This window comes from Eleginops maclovinus, chromosome 22 (genome assembly GCF_036324505.1).
Source record: "Eleginops maclovinus isolate JMC-PN-2008 ecotype Puerto Natales chromosome 22, JC_Emac_rtc_rv5, whole genome shotgun sequence".
Lineage (NCBI taxonomy): Eukaryota > Metazoa > Chordata > Actinopteri > Perciformes > Eleginopidae > Eleginops > Eleginops maclovinus.
In genome coordinates, this window is record NC_086370.1 from 7,775,638 (window position 1) to 7,789,825 (window position 14,188).

Below are 14,188 nucleotides of genomic sequence, written 5' to 3' on the forward strand. Positions count from 1 at the left end.
GTTCTACAGTATTTTCAGATAAAGCTACGTCCCAGACTGCTGCGATGGAAAGTGGATGTCCTGCAGGTAAAGCTCAGTTTAAATCATTTAAATTATTTGTTGTTATATTTCAGTCTGTTTTCTCATCATTTATATTCCAAGTTAATAAGAACATTGCAAAACTGTTAAAGAGGCCCTATTATGCTAATTGTCAGGTTCATATTTGCAATTTTTCTGCCTCTACTGTGACATGTTTCCATACAAAAAAGGGCTTTATTTTTCTCATACTGCCTGTGCTGCAGCACCTCTTTTCACCCTCTGTCTGAAACCAGAGCCCATTCTGCCCTGATTGTTTAGCTGGCCAGCTCTGTTGGGATTGGTCAACCGCTTAGAGATAGTAAACATTATCTACAGTATGATATCCTTAGAACAGTTGTACATTGTCTGTTCAAACCTGTATGGAAAAAAAACCTTTTGATTCTAATCCGTTGTGGAATTTAAATAAGAAGATTCAGATTTGAGGTTCTTTACTTTACTTACTTCATTTAAACCCACCTTTTCCAGCTTCAACATTAAACACATTATTGCATAACTCATTGTTATTATTCTGAAAGGGACTATCCTACATGTGTACTTTTGAATGTTGGACTGTAATTATATTATAACTATATAATAACATTTTGATGTTAATATTGTTGCTCACCTAAGTAAAACTATGGTTGAATACTTTCTCCACCACTGTGTCTAATCACCCATACTGTACATGATAACATTGTACTGATTGAGTCATAGACTTATCGTTATTTTAGTTTTTTTAATTGTTGCCCCAGCATTTGAGCATTCTACCGATTTCCAACATGCATTTGCTGTGCAACTTATTTTAGAGAAGGAGGTGGCCATGTTTTATCAACACTAAGTTTAGGAAATGTAATTGAGGCCACTGTGTAATGCTACAGTTATTTTGAAAGGCTGGTTGACTCATTTTGTTAATCGAGACCTGATAAAAACAGAAAAAATATAAATACTGTTCTTCACACATCACTGCTTCTTTGACTCGGCTTACTGAAGTTGAACCTAACCAATGAGCTTACAGTAGCTTTTTGCATGAAACTGTTGTACAACTTAAAGACATCATAAAAACAACAGTTGCAGTGAAAATAAACTTTGTTTACTCCATTGTTTTTGTTAAATAACAATCATCCAGCTCGGCCTGCGGAGGACGCTCCTCTTCCTGTTTACGACCCCTACGCTGGGATGAAGACGCCTGGACAGAGACAGTTGATATCCCTGCAGGAGAGGGTGAAGGTGGGGGAGATTACTGTGGATGAGGCCGTCCAAGAGTTCAAGACCTGGCAGTTTGACCATGAGCGGAGGTCCGGCTCCATACGCTATCAGCAGGTAGAAAAACAACACAATATTTAAGTCTGTAAGCTGATTGGTGGTCAATAAATACATCTAACGGGTGTGCTTTTCTTTTTTTTTCAGGAAAATCTGAAGAGATTGCGAGACAGCATCACCAGACGTCACAAAGAGAGAGAAAAGAGTGGAAAAGAGCTCGGTAGAATCATTTGAATTAATTCTCTAAAGCTACTTTAATATGTAGTGTATCTCCTAAACAAAAACCCATGTACTTGCTTTCTTTAAATACAGTAGATAGATATCAATAGATATCAGGACTGCAGAAAGTCTACACATCTTCGTTGTAGTCTAAAAACCCACCTGATTCCACTAAGATCAGTTGGGTGACCATTAAGATCTCACCAAAATACAATATGGTAGTACTTAAAATGATTTGACTTATTGAAGCTAATCTGTTCCTTACATGACGATGATTAAATCAAGTATTGAATCACACAGCGGATATCAAACACATCCTGTAAAATGTACTGTTATTTGATGTGTTTTTATCTCCTTTCAGATTATGAGATAAGTGCCCCGCTGCAGAGGAACCTATACTGGGGGTCCGGTGTGACGTTAGAGTGTTCTGTGTACGAGCCCACACCCAGATTGATGGGGCCCCCTCCTCCAGTGGCTCCACCTATCCAAAGAGGGGGCTGGAAGACAGGAAGCACGTCCAGCACATCCAGTAAGCTTTTTTTATTTGTTTTGTTTCTGGCTCAGTGGTCAGAACTGTAACAGATTTGTTCTTGTGTTTGCATTGCTTGTTTTCCCCCTTTCCTTTTATAAGCATGTAGGGGGCAATTTATTATCTCAACTGATTCGAGTGATTGCTGCTTTGTGATGGTGACCTGTGGGGGGTCCTGCCTCCACATGATGCACATAAGTTAATGACACAGCCCGTAATTATCTTTTCCATTCAATGTTTGTGCTAAAAAGGCAATACTAATTGTATACCTACTGTAATACCTACTGTTGCCATCAATCTTAAGAAAAAAAACTCAGACAGGATGCAGGAGAAGAAAACCATCCATCATTTCATTTGCACCTTGTTAGAAAGCCCCCGGCAGAAGAAGGTGAAAAGTTAAATCTAGTACACAAATCCAAAACTAGATGAAGCAGTGGACACAGCTGACTTTACTCAACAATCTTTGTCAATGAATGCGAAAGCTTTTTGGTTTGCGCTCCTTAAACGTTCAGGCTGAGGCCATGGTTGACACGCTATCTCATTAATTTGTTTCACAACCCCTAACTTCCTTTTTCTGTTACTGTATGTGACTGCACGACATGAAGTGTGAGGTATAGGGCAGCAAGGGAGGCTTAAGTTTCTGACTTTCTAAAGAAAGGATAATTCCCAACATCCTGTGTCACAATATTGGACATTGATTTATCATCCGTGACCAGCACCTTGGCCAAGTCTTCCTGCTGATCAGAACTGTAACATTTTGTAGAAATGACTTACAAGCCTTGTTATGATTGTGCCTATTTCAATTATGTATTTTTTTATTTTAATAGCTCCCTTGATGAATCCAAACTAGATCAAATGGGATTAAGAATGGCAAAAACAAATCTCTGAGGAGCTTATTGTGTTTGGTCTTTTGAAGATTCACTCGATTCTTTTATACCGTTTTATTCTATTTTCTCAGATTAAAGTCATCATAAGCTCAATAACTAAGATAGAATTACATAACATGTAATTTGAGAGCTCTCCAGCTTTGCCCTTTTGACATTTGACATTTTTAAATGTCCCTGCAATACTTATACAGACCCAATATTGCATTTTTTGTCACAAGTTTAATAGGAAACAGAAATATTTCTCACAGGCAGATCCCTGTTTGACAAACGTTGGTTGCTTTTAAAAGACATGCTTTTGATAAGATATGGCTGCGTCTTATCGGGGACTTCAATAATCCTTAACAGTCAGCAAATGTTGAAGATATATTATGTATTATTTCAAGGTTTTTTCACTAGTATATGGTGTTGACATTAAACTGTTATTTGTTTTATAAAGGAACTGTCAACTTACTTAACTGTACTTTGTGTCTTATTCTTTTTAGCTGAAAGACAAAATGAAGCACTGATATGTTGACACAGTTTGACTATTTTCTGAGCCTACAGATGAGTCTGTCTATTGAGTTTGATCCCGCTCTGATCGCTCATATCTCTCCCTGCTGACATATTATTTAGCTGTAACGTCTTTGATGTTTTTATAAGCATTTGGTGAAGTGGTCTGCAGCATAATTCACCACAAGCTCTAACCTCACAGAAATGTAATCACATGTTTTCCTTCTACATTTGTCTTTCTTCACATCAGGTACGGAGAGCAACAGACTCAGCACTCACAGCACCATCAGCTACAGCAGCGGCACCGAGCCTGAGTTTGAGGTGAGCACGAAAGGACAAGAATTTTTTCAGTACACATGGAAACCGCAATGTTCACACTTGCTTAACTCGTTAAACAGGAGAAAGTCGTCCATGAGGGGCTTTTTTTTCTGCATGAGTGTCTAAACCAAACTGAACCTTCACTTTCTGTTGTAGCTGCACCCGTAACAAACAAGTAACATGCATCACACTACATGTGAGGTAGAAAAAAACATGGCATTTAGTCTGTGGATACTTCAGTGCTTCAGTTCCTAAAAGTACAGATCTACTTATACTCATATAAAGACTTTTGTTGTTGAGAAATATTTGAAGCTTGCCACGCATTGCTCAATGTTCAATCAGATCTGTACATTGTTTTCTGCAAATTATTAAATATCATCCAAATTTCAAAAAAGCCAAGAGTGATAACTTTAAGCGGCTTGCTTTGACAAACCAACGGCTAATACCTAAAGATTTGACGTTTGCTATTATATAAGACAAAGAAGTGCAATAAATCCTCACACACTAATCATTTTTCACTCGTTTTTTGTTGATCCAGTAATTGATTAATTATCTAATTGTTTTAGCTGTTAAGGCAAAGCACTGTGGAATGTTTGGTTGGTCAAAAATGTGTTTCAGGTGTTGTCACATATTTGATCAGATTTTTTTTCTCCAAAAGGACATGGTAGAAAATCTCCCTCCTCCATCACGACCTCTGAGGTCATCGAATGCATCGCCCTTAGCTCCGCCTAGGATTCCTCCACGGGTCCCAGAGAGGTCAGTTTTGGTAAATGTGTAAATACAGTTGTATTTAAAGAATACAATCTCAGAAATACACTGCCCGGCCAAAAAAAAGGTCACAAGCCTGTGGGGGCAGTGCTCTGGGGTTGCTGCAGTTGGTCTGGTCTAGGTTCAGCAACTTGCCCAAAGAATGAGGTCAGCTGACTACCTGAATAAACTGAAGGACCAGGTTATTCCATCGATGGAGTTTTTCTTCCCTGATGGCACGGGCATGTTCCAAGATGAGAATGCCAGGATCCATCGGGCTCAGATTATGAAAGAGTGGTTCAGGGAGCATGAGACATCATTTTCACACATGGATTGGCCCCCACAGAGTCCAGACCTGAACCCGATTGAGAATCTTTGGGATGTGCTGGAGAAGACTTTGCGCAGTGGTCCGAATCTCCCGTCATCAATACAAGATCTTAATTAATGGAAGACAGAAATAAATGTTGTGACATTGCGAGGCTTGTGGAAACAATGCCGCAGCGAATGCATGCCGTAATCAAAACTAAAGGCGGTCCAATGAATATTAGAGTGTGTGACCTTTTTTTGGCCAGGCAGTGTATATTGTGTGTAGCGTAAATTACTTGGTGCAGTTTATATAATTAATTGAGTAACTAATTAGGAAGAATGACACTTTTTATCTAAACTGGAAGTTTATCTTATATCTCTCTGTTAAGTGAGAATATAATATATAATCAATCAATTAATCAATATTCTATCATATTTGAAAGTTTTGATTTCACTTAGTGGCCCTGGCTTCATCTATTTACTTAGTTAACTACCACACACAGTCAAGTAATCATGTTTTTTATAAATAAAATATGTATTCAGTACTAAAGACACCCCAACGACAGAATGTATATATGTCCTGTTATAACATTGACATGCGGAATAGCAGTTCTGCAGTGCAACAGTAACAGTGTGGATGCTTTTGCGATGTGCGACAGAAACAAACAGAGCCCAATAAAGAATCTACAGGCAGGGAAGAGCATGACAATAAGTGATGAAGAGGAAATGGTCACTGACCAATGATTCGCAGCTGTGCGAAAAGGAAGGAAGCTAAAGTGAGAAAACAACAAAGGCATTGATGATCTTTAAAATATCTACGTAAAGTGAGAACATTTTAAAACCAAAGCCCACATCAAAGTGACTCTTAAGCAGGTTTAAAATAACTGTACTCAGTTCCCGTAACTCAGAAACTCGGCAGTCTTGTGATCATAAGTGACAAAGGCCTTATCTCCTTAAAAAGCATTGTGGGCAACAGAACAGTGTGTACTGCAGCTCTCCAGTTATAAAGTGTGTCAAGCTGTTGAACATTTTATATACGTATGTACTTACTTATGTACATAGTGTCTTTCAATATCACGTTTCTGCACAGAGAATCATAGTTGTTTTTAAAAGCTACGTCTGCTAACCTTAAGAAATAACTACAATATCTCAAAAGTAAATATAAAGAAATATAAAGGTCATAATAATGGAAAGGGAAAACACCTTCAGCACAGCATGGCAAATAGTGTGCTATAATCATCCTGTGTGGGTGCAATTCTTGCTAATTTTATCTGAGACATTGGGTATGAACTTGTGATTTCAACAGAACATGTATGATGGAGAGATTTGGGGGATTTAGTGTGTTTTCATACATTTTCTCAGCTGTTACCTACAATTCAACCAATTTTGACGCGGTACAATGAAATGCTGATACAATATAATTCACAACAAGCATAGTACTGTATATAAATACAACATAGCGTGACTCAATAAGATAAGATATCTAAGGTCTAGCAACACTTTTGCCTTTGACACGAGACAAGAATATGATATGATACCTTTAAATGTACCAAAGGTGATTTAGATGGTTACATTAGTGCATTGATCTACAAAGGAAAACTGACATGTTTGATCAACATGATTGGCTTCAATAGTGGAATTCCAGTTTTACAAAATCATTGTGCCATAGAATAATATACTGTCTTTAAAACTAATATATAAATGGTACGTTACACCGAAGAGAGAAAAATAAGAAATGTAAAAGCAACTGCCCTTAGGTTTGGATCAAGTAGACAAAACAACCTATGAGAGAATAGCAGTAGTACGTCTGTTTCTATAACACATTTCAGATACAGGCACGGCTCAGTGTGCTTTACATAAAGGAAAGTAGAAACGTACGTCCATATCAAAATAATTCAAACAAAGTAGTCAAATGTAATAAAACAAAGGCTTTTATTATACAAAGAATAAATGTTATGTAAAAAAATACAAAGTACAAAAAATAGAATGAAGCACCTAACCTTGACTGTGTTATTATCTTTTTTGGAAGACCAAGTAGAAAAAGGGTAGCTGTAACTACAGCTAGAAGTAGCCTGCAGAATTCCCCCTTCAGTAGCTGTTATCTGCAATTCAAACATTTTGATAACTTGTTTTTTATTTATTTATGAGGATGTAGTAGAAACCTTCAATTAAAAACACCCAAAAGACGTACAAAAGGTTAAAGAAAACATACCAAATCAACAGTCACATTTAAATACTAATGCTAAAAAACAGAAATGTAATAATTGTATCTTAACAATAAAAGGTGGCAAAGCAGGAGTCATTTCTTTATTCACAGAAGGACCAAATGTTTAAGAGTTAACTTTTCTTTTCAAATGTATATATTTATAGAAACTCTCCATGAAGATGAACATTCTTAGCCTTTCTAAATGGATATATGGATTTGTAAATTCCCAAACTAAAAGGTTAATCTGTCTAAAGAGGCATTATAAACGTTGTCATTTTGCAACCCAATTCTTAAGTCTTGATTTGAACAAAAAAAACGTTGTTTGTTTTATGAAACACTAGTTTTAAAGGCTGGATGTATGTGGTGATTACTTTTTTGATGACAATCATGAATGGGAATTCACAGTCTACCCTCCCTTTACTGTAGATCTACAGCCCCATCAGGTCAATGATCTTACAGCACTGTTTTTTTCTCACAGGATGCTAGAGAACGTGCTGCATGAGCGCTACATATCCTGCCCGACTCGAGCAGTTCCTCAAAGACCGACTCAAAGACACACAAACTCAGCACCTCCCGTACCTCGGCGCCTGCGGTGATCAACACATGTCCACTTTAGCTGGGTTTGATTTAAAGCATTTTAAAAAGGAAGGACGACTTAGCAAGACAGGGTGTTCCTCTGTAAACAGACATCAGGACTTAAAAAGATGCCTACATGCAGAGAGACGTTTTTAATGTTGTGTCTTTTTTTGCTTTTATGTGCCTAACATAATTAATTCAGTCCCCATATTGATTCATTGTGTGCATGTGTGTAGGCCTGTGTATTTGTAGGTGTGATTGAGTCTGTGATATTGAGTGTTTATGTTTTGATGTGTCTTTCCTGAAAAAAATGTTAGCTGTGGTAACTGGAATTTTAGTATGTTGGTGAGAAAGGGGAATAATTGTTTTTAATTCAAATCTTGCGTATGACATTAAAACAAGTTTGTAGTTGGTCTCCTGTTAACTGAGCCAGTGATGTTGATGTTGTCCAGTTCACAAGATAATTATAATATTCCTTGGTGTATTACAAGCATTTCATTTAAAGTTCTTTTGACATCATTTTTATTTTACCTCAAATGATGTCACAATCATACTACTTAAAGGACTTACAGGTTGGTTGGCTATTTTAATATTTGTTTCTGAAACTTGTAAAAATAAGATTAAGGAAACCGGTTTGGACCTACATCACTTGTCTAACTTCTGTACAGAATAAATATAAGAAAATATTTTCCTTTCAGGTCAGTGTATGTTTTGGTCATTGGATTTTCTTTTCACTAAAGGATATTCAAAAACCAAAAATGAGTGGATATTTAATTTTTGTTTTAAAATTGAAAAATAAAATTGAAATGCAAGGCGTTTTTCTTTATCATGTTCAAAAAGCTATTAACTTAACTTCAAAAATGGCATGATTTTCATTTTCTTCTTCTTAAAACAAAAAATAAAATCACTAGAAAACAGAAACGAAAAAACGCCTGTTTTTTCGTTTCTGCTACCGGAACTTACCGTTTACAGAATAAGAGCGAAGATGAGGACGGTCATGTGTTGGCAGTGATTCCGAGGGTCAAATCAGCCCACGCCAAATACATGATCTTTTAACCTTGTGCTCTCCTCAAATGTACTACCCCTCATAAATCAGAATCAGAGAATCAGAATCCCTTTATTGGTCCCACAGAGGGGACATTTAAATGTGCTACAGCAGCAACAGAGCCATCCAGCTTAACAAAAGAAAATATTTTAAAAAGATATGAAGATAAAGAAAAACACACAATTTACAAAATACACATCCTGAAGGAGATATAGCAGCCCGGTAAATATTGCACAGCTGTTGATAATGGTAGATTTATGTTTGTATATTGCACATAAATTGTTGTTGCACAACTAGTGAGTTTCTGTTTATGTATCTATGTATGTATGTATGTATGAGGGGTCTACCAGGGGCCATGCTGCTTGTAAAGTCTGACGGCTGTAGGAAGGAAGGACCTGCGGTGTCTCTCCAGGGTCTTCATCAGCTGCGATGTTAGCACCACCGGCCGGTAGCTGTTGAAGTCCTTGGGGTGGGTGTTCTTTGGCACGGGTACCACACAGGACGTCTTCCACAGTAGTGGTACCCCCCGTTGCTTCAGGCTCCGATTGAACAGAAACTCCACAATCCCACACAGCTGGTCTGCGCAGGATTTTAGGAGCCTCAAGCTGATGCCATCTAGACCCGCAGCCTTCCGCGCCTTACACCTCTGCAACTCCCTCCTCACCTGGTTTGTTGTGAGGGACAAGGTACCGTCTGCGGGTGGGGGTGTTGCGGGGGGAGAAGAAACTGGAGCTGGTGAAAAAAGTGTCTGTAAAGCTCTTAAACAACTTTTCACTTGTTCAAAACGACCAAATATTAAATGTGTTTTTGTATTTTAACCCTTTACATGCCAATTCATTTATTTGAATTATTTCATTATTTATCACCTTTGTGGCAAAAAAAATGCCTCATTGACTTCCATTGAAACCACCATGCACTCAATACATGAAATTGTGTATTGTTGCCAGTTATATTACGGAGCTTTGTGACTACAAGGGGCCCCAAGAGTTTGTGTGTGTGAAATTGTTTTCCAATCAACATCTGATTCATCAATGGGAACATTTGTTGTGCAAACTGCAACAACAAAAGATAACAGAACAGGACAGATGAAATATAAACACATTTGAAAAATACATATCCAGGCTTTGAATTTGTGATGTATCTGTGTGTGTCAGGGAGAAACAGACACATGGATGGATTGTGTGGGTGGGTGTGTGTGTTTATACACTGATATAACATTATGAACACCTGCCTAATATTATGTTGTCTGGACGTTAGCAGTAGGTCCTTTAAGACCTGTAAGTGACGAGGTGGGGCCTCCATGGATCAGAATTGTTTATCCAGCACATCCCACAGATGCTCAATGGATTGAGATCTGGGGAATTTGGAGGCCAAGTCAACACCTTGAACTCGTTGTTGTGTATCCTTGAACCATTCCTGAAGCACTTCTGCAGTGTGGCAGGGCGCATTGTCCTGCTGAAAGAGGCCACTGCCATTAGGGAATACCGTCTCCATGAAGGGGGGTGCTTGGTTTGCAACAAGTTTAGGTATATGGTACGCCTCAAAGTAGCATCCACATTAATGGCAGGAACTAAGGTCCTCCAGCAGAATATTGCCCAGAGCATCACACTGCCTCTGCCAGCTTGCCTTCTTCCCGTAGTGTGTCCTGGTGCCATGACCTCCAGCAGCAGACCAGCAGGTCCTGCAGCATGTGACCTGGTGCTCTCTACAAATGCAGCTGTTGGTGCAGGTGGTAGAATACCTCTTTTTTAGGCCTGAGCACAACTAGCACCCACCTCTCCTTGTTGAAATGCTGGCAGCAGCGGCGATAGCTGTGTCGGTGGTCTCTGCGAGGGCAGCCACAGTGGTCTGTACCTCCACCACCATGGTAGCAGCAGTTGCTGTACTTGGGGGGTACTTTCTCCGCACAATCTGTGAGGACACCATGGATTTCCCCAGCTCATGTAAGACCAACTTCTATCTGTTTGTTCTTTGCTGGTTCCAGGAGGGATTTACATCAGTGAGCAACACGAAAGCATTGAAGGCGGAGACGAACTTAAAAAGAGGGCAAGAGGCCTCATCGTGGATTCTTGATATGGCATATCTCGTGGGCCCTTGCATCATGCCAATGGGTGCCTGAACGTAGCGCCGCGTCTCGGCAAAAGATGGAGACCAGACTGGCCCGATCTTTGCTGTCCACTTACTGTTAGGATGGGAAGGAAAAGTTGCCCTATTTTTACCCCATAAATTATCAGTGCATGCTTACAGATACACACACACACACACACACACACACACACACACACACACACACACACACACACACACACACACACACACACACACACACACACAGCTCTGTAATTTAACTGGCAAAAATACAAGAATTTCATGCATTGGCCTATAATGGGTTAATGGTTTAATCTGGTGGAATACAGTAAAATAAAATCTCAAATATCACTACTTTTCTTCTAAATGAATGCATGGTGTTATACTTGAATGACAGTGAGATACAAAAGTTTGGTTTCAATGGAAGTCAATGAGGTATTTTTTGCCATGAAGGAATCTATAGGGACTATCTGACACTATATAAAAAAATACTAATCCAATCAAATCCTTTTTTGTTCTAATCTTTGACATATTCAAGACACTAATAACCACCAAAGCAACATCCCTCTACTATTTATTATATGGAAAAACATTTGTTTGTGTTTTAAAGGGTTAAAATACCAAAAATGATTGAATGTTTGGTATTTTTGAGCAAGTGAGACGTTGTTTAAAGGATTGATGAAGTTTTTAGTGCGTGTACATTTTTGCCACGAAGGTGTCGAAGGGGTAGTACATTTGAGGAGGGCACATGGGTTAAAGATCATGTATTTGGCGTGGGCTGATATGACCACTAGACCCCGAATCACTGCCGAACCAGGACCGTCCTCATCTGCGCTCTTATTCTGTAAACGGTAACTTCCGGTAGCAGAACATGGAAACACTTTTTTCGTTTCTGTTTTCTAGTGATTTCATTTTTAAGTTTTAAGAAGAAAATGAAAATCAAGCCGTTTTAAGTTCAGTTAATAACTTTTTGACCATGATAAAGAAAATTAAACGCCTTATTATTTTTAGTATTTCAATTTTATTTTTTCAATTTGAAAACGAAAATTAAATATCCACTCGTGTTTGGCTTTTGGATTCCCTTTTATGAAAAGAAAATCCAATGACCAAAACATACACTGACCCTTTTATACACTTGAATGCATTGTTATTTGATTTGCCTCTCTAACAACCAGTAGCCTATTGATTGTTTACTTGTACAATTTTAGGTTCAGACACTTGATGGCGCTCCATGTTCTCTTTTTGGATTCCACTTTCTATGTTGGTGAACATTTTTTCCAGTTGATTGAATCCATTAAGAATGCAGCCATTACATGCATTTACAAATGACTGCACTGTTGTGAATATAAATAAAACCTGAAATCCAAATTTCCTCTCAAAAGTTTGGGAAGAAAATATTAAACGTCTGAGACAGTGCAGCTATAGCCAGGACTTGTGGTATCAGAATAAATCTTAACTAATAAACACACAGCATCAGTTAGCACCTGATCGGTTGTTCGACACAATACATAATATCATTCGACAAACACTGTGGAGCAAATCCAGTAAAAGTAACGAGATACAACATAGGCTTACAAATGTATTGTCAGACTCATGAGAATCCAGCTAAATGTTTCTGGATTGTTGTGATTTACTACCTGTTTTACCACAACTGGTAAATGCAGTCAAGAAAAGTTTTTGATAACCATAAATCGGAAGAAAAAAAAAACAGGCCTATTTTGTTACACAGAAAAATATCTTTATGGGCACAAATATCTTTTGACGCTCTGCTATCTAATTTTATATCAACAAGATAAACCCCACAACTGAGGCTTTAAACAGCCTTACATTAATGGGCCTTAAGTTTTGTGTTTTGGTTAAGTATGCTCACACTGCTCCTATGAACACTGTTTCCCTCCTCAACAATACAGCTAGCTGTTTTAGCCAAAAAGCTGTAAAACGAACAGAACGAGCTGTTGGTTGGCTAACCTCCCGAGCATAAACCTACAGACCAAGTTAGCAACTAGCCAGTGAACATGGCGCAACATTTAGCAGCAAAAGAAACACATACTATTTTCTCAGGGGTGGACAGCGCCGAAAAACAAGTTCCAAGGAGAGTGATATTGAACTCAAATTCATAAAGTGGTCTGAAAATCCCATTGGATGCTAATAATGCTACGTGTTTCCTGAAGGTTTAAAGGTAAGTGTTTGCTAACCATGAGCTTTATAGTTAAGGTAATATGTCAGTGTTGTTCAGCTGCTTCCAAGTAGTCAACATATATAAATGGGTAAGTAATTTGAAGACAAAACATGTTGTCGTAACTACTTACATTTCGGTTTTATTCTGAAATGACTGGGTCCAGGCTTTTACTGTGAAGGGACGGCGGCCCAGCCCCCGGTGCTCGGTGCTGGTGTTGTGCGGCGGTGTTGACGCAGCTGAGGCCGGTGAGGGTGAAGCGCTGACAGGACACTGGTGGAGGGCAGCCGTCGGCACACAGAGCTCAGTGAAGTGCGTCTGCAGCAGCCAGCATAACACTGGATTACCATCACACAGAGGTAAGCGTGTTCGTGCTCCGCATCACTGCTGCTGGGGCTCTTTAATGTTTCCATGGGATATATTATTTTCATTTGTAATGTGTTTTACAATGGCATCAAAACAGCTGACTATGTTTTTTTATTATCGTATGATGGAAAACCAACACCACCCAATGTATTTATTAGTTGTTATTTTAAATATGGATTCAGCACAATTGATCAAATACAAGGGCTTATATGAGTTAGTCAGTTTTGATTTAGCATCTGATCAGAGAGCTCTGGCTTTGGGACAGTTGCTGCAGTACAGGGTGATCCATACAGTGGGAATGAGACCCGCCATGGGTGCCGCACTCCGGCTGAATGCCCAGGGGAAAAGAAAAATACCAAGTCTGGGAATTAAATGCTTCCTGATTTTACACCTTGCTAAAATACTGTCTGGTCTGATTAAAAAAAAAACAATTAATTGTTTCTTGTGTTGCTGTTTCTTTAAGTATCAGGTAGGCTCATTAGCGCGTGTCATTGTGAATCATAGGGAGCAGACTATAGGCTACTCCACATGCATACAACAAGGCTGTGACATCAGGACCGTCAACTTAATGGAATGCATATTATGCGGCATGCAGGTGTTGGCAATAGTTTTTTGAATAGTGTTTCACTGTCATTTTATCACAATGTTGTCAGAGATAGATTGTAGCCTAGGCCATTTATTGTTAGATGATTTGAAGGTGAACATGCATTGAGGAATTGAATGTAGGAGACATACAGTAGCTGGGAGGTGAATTAGATTATCAACAATGCAAAGGAATCAAACAGGAGGAATATTTTATTACAGTTTCGTTTTTTCCAGTGACATCTGTGTGAGTCTGAGCTGCTGTGTTGTCTAGCTGCACAGTCAGTGCAAACATTCCCTGCAGTTATAGAGACAGTCGACCTGAATTACTTCATAT

General features: G+C 38.7%; 2 protein-coding genes across 3 annotated transcripts in view; both read left to right on the forward strand.

Annotated features, from left to right (window-relative positions):
* The window catches only part of pik3ap1 (phosphoinositide-3-kinase adaptor protein 1), a 29,930-nt gene extending 21,524 nt beyond the window's left edge, over nucleotides 1-8,406 (forward strand). For both annotated transcript variants that reach the window (XM_063874818.1, XM_063874817.1), the window contains exons 12-18: nucleotides 10-66; nucleotides 1,184-1,377; nucleotides 1,465-1,537; nucleotides 1,898-2,065; nucleotides 3,692-3,762; nucleotides 4,418-4,515; nucleotides 7,497-8,406. In XM_063874818.1, coding sequence (XP_063730888.1) covers nucleotides 10-66; nucleotides 1,184-1,377; nucleotides 1,465-1,537; nucleotides 1,898-2,065; nucleotides 3,692-3,762; nucleotides 4,418-4,515; nucleotides 7,497-7,614 — 779 coding nt within the window. In that variant the 3' untranslated portion in view covers nucleotides 7,615-8,406. The remainder of the gene's footprint in view (nucleotides 1-9; nucleotides 67-1,183; nucleotides 1,378-1,464; nucleotides 1,538-1,897; nucleotides 2,066-3,691; nucleotides 3,763-4,417; nucleotides 4,516-7,496) is intronic.
* A 4,726-nt stretch (nucleotides 8,407-13,132) lies between these two features.
* The window catches only part of LOC134858581 (sorbin and SH3 domain-containing protein 1), a 45,688-nt gene continuing 44,632 nt past the window's right edge, over nucleotides 13,133-14,188 (forward strand). The window contains exon 1 of the mRNA XM_063874547.1: nucleotides 13,133-13,262. The gene's annotated coding sequence lies outside the window, so the exon portion shown is untranslated. The remainder of the gene's footprint in view (nucleotides 13,263-14,188) is intronic.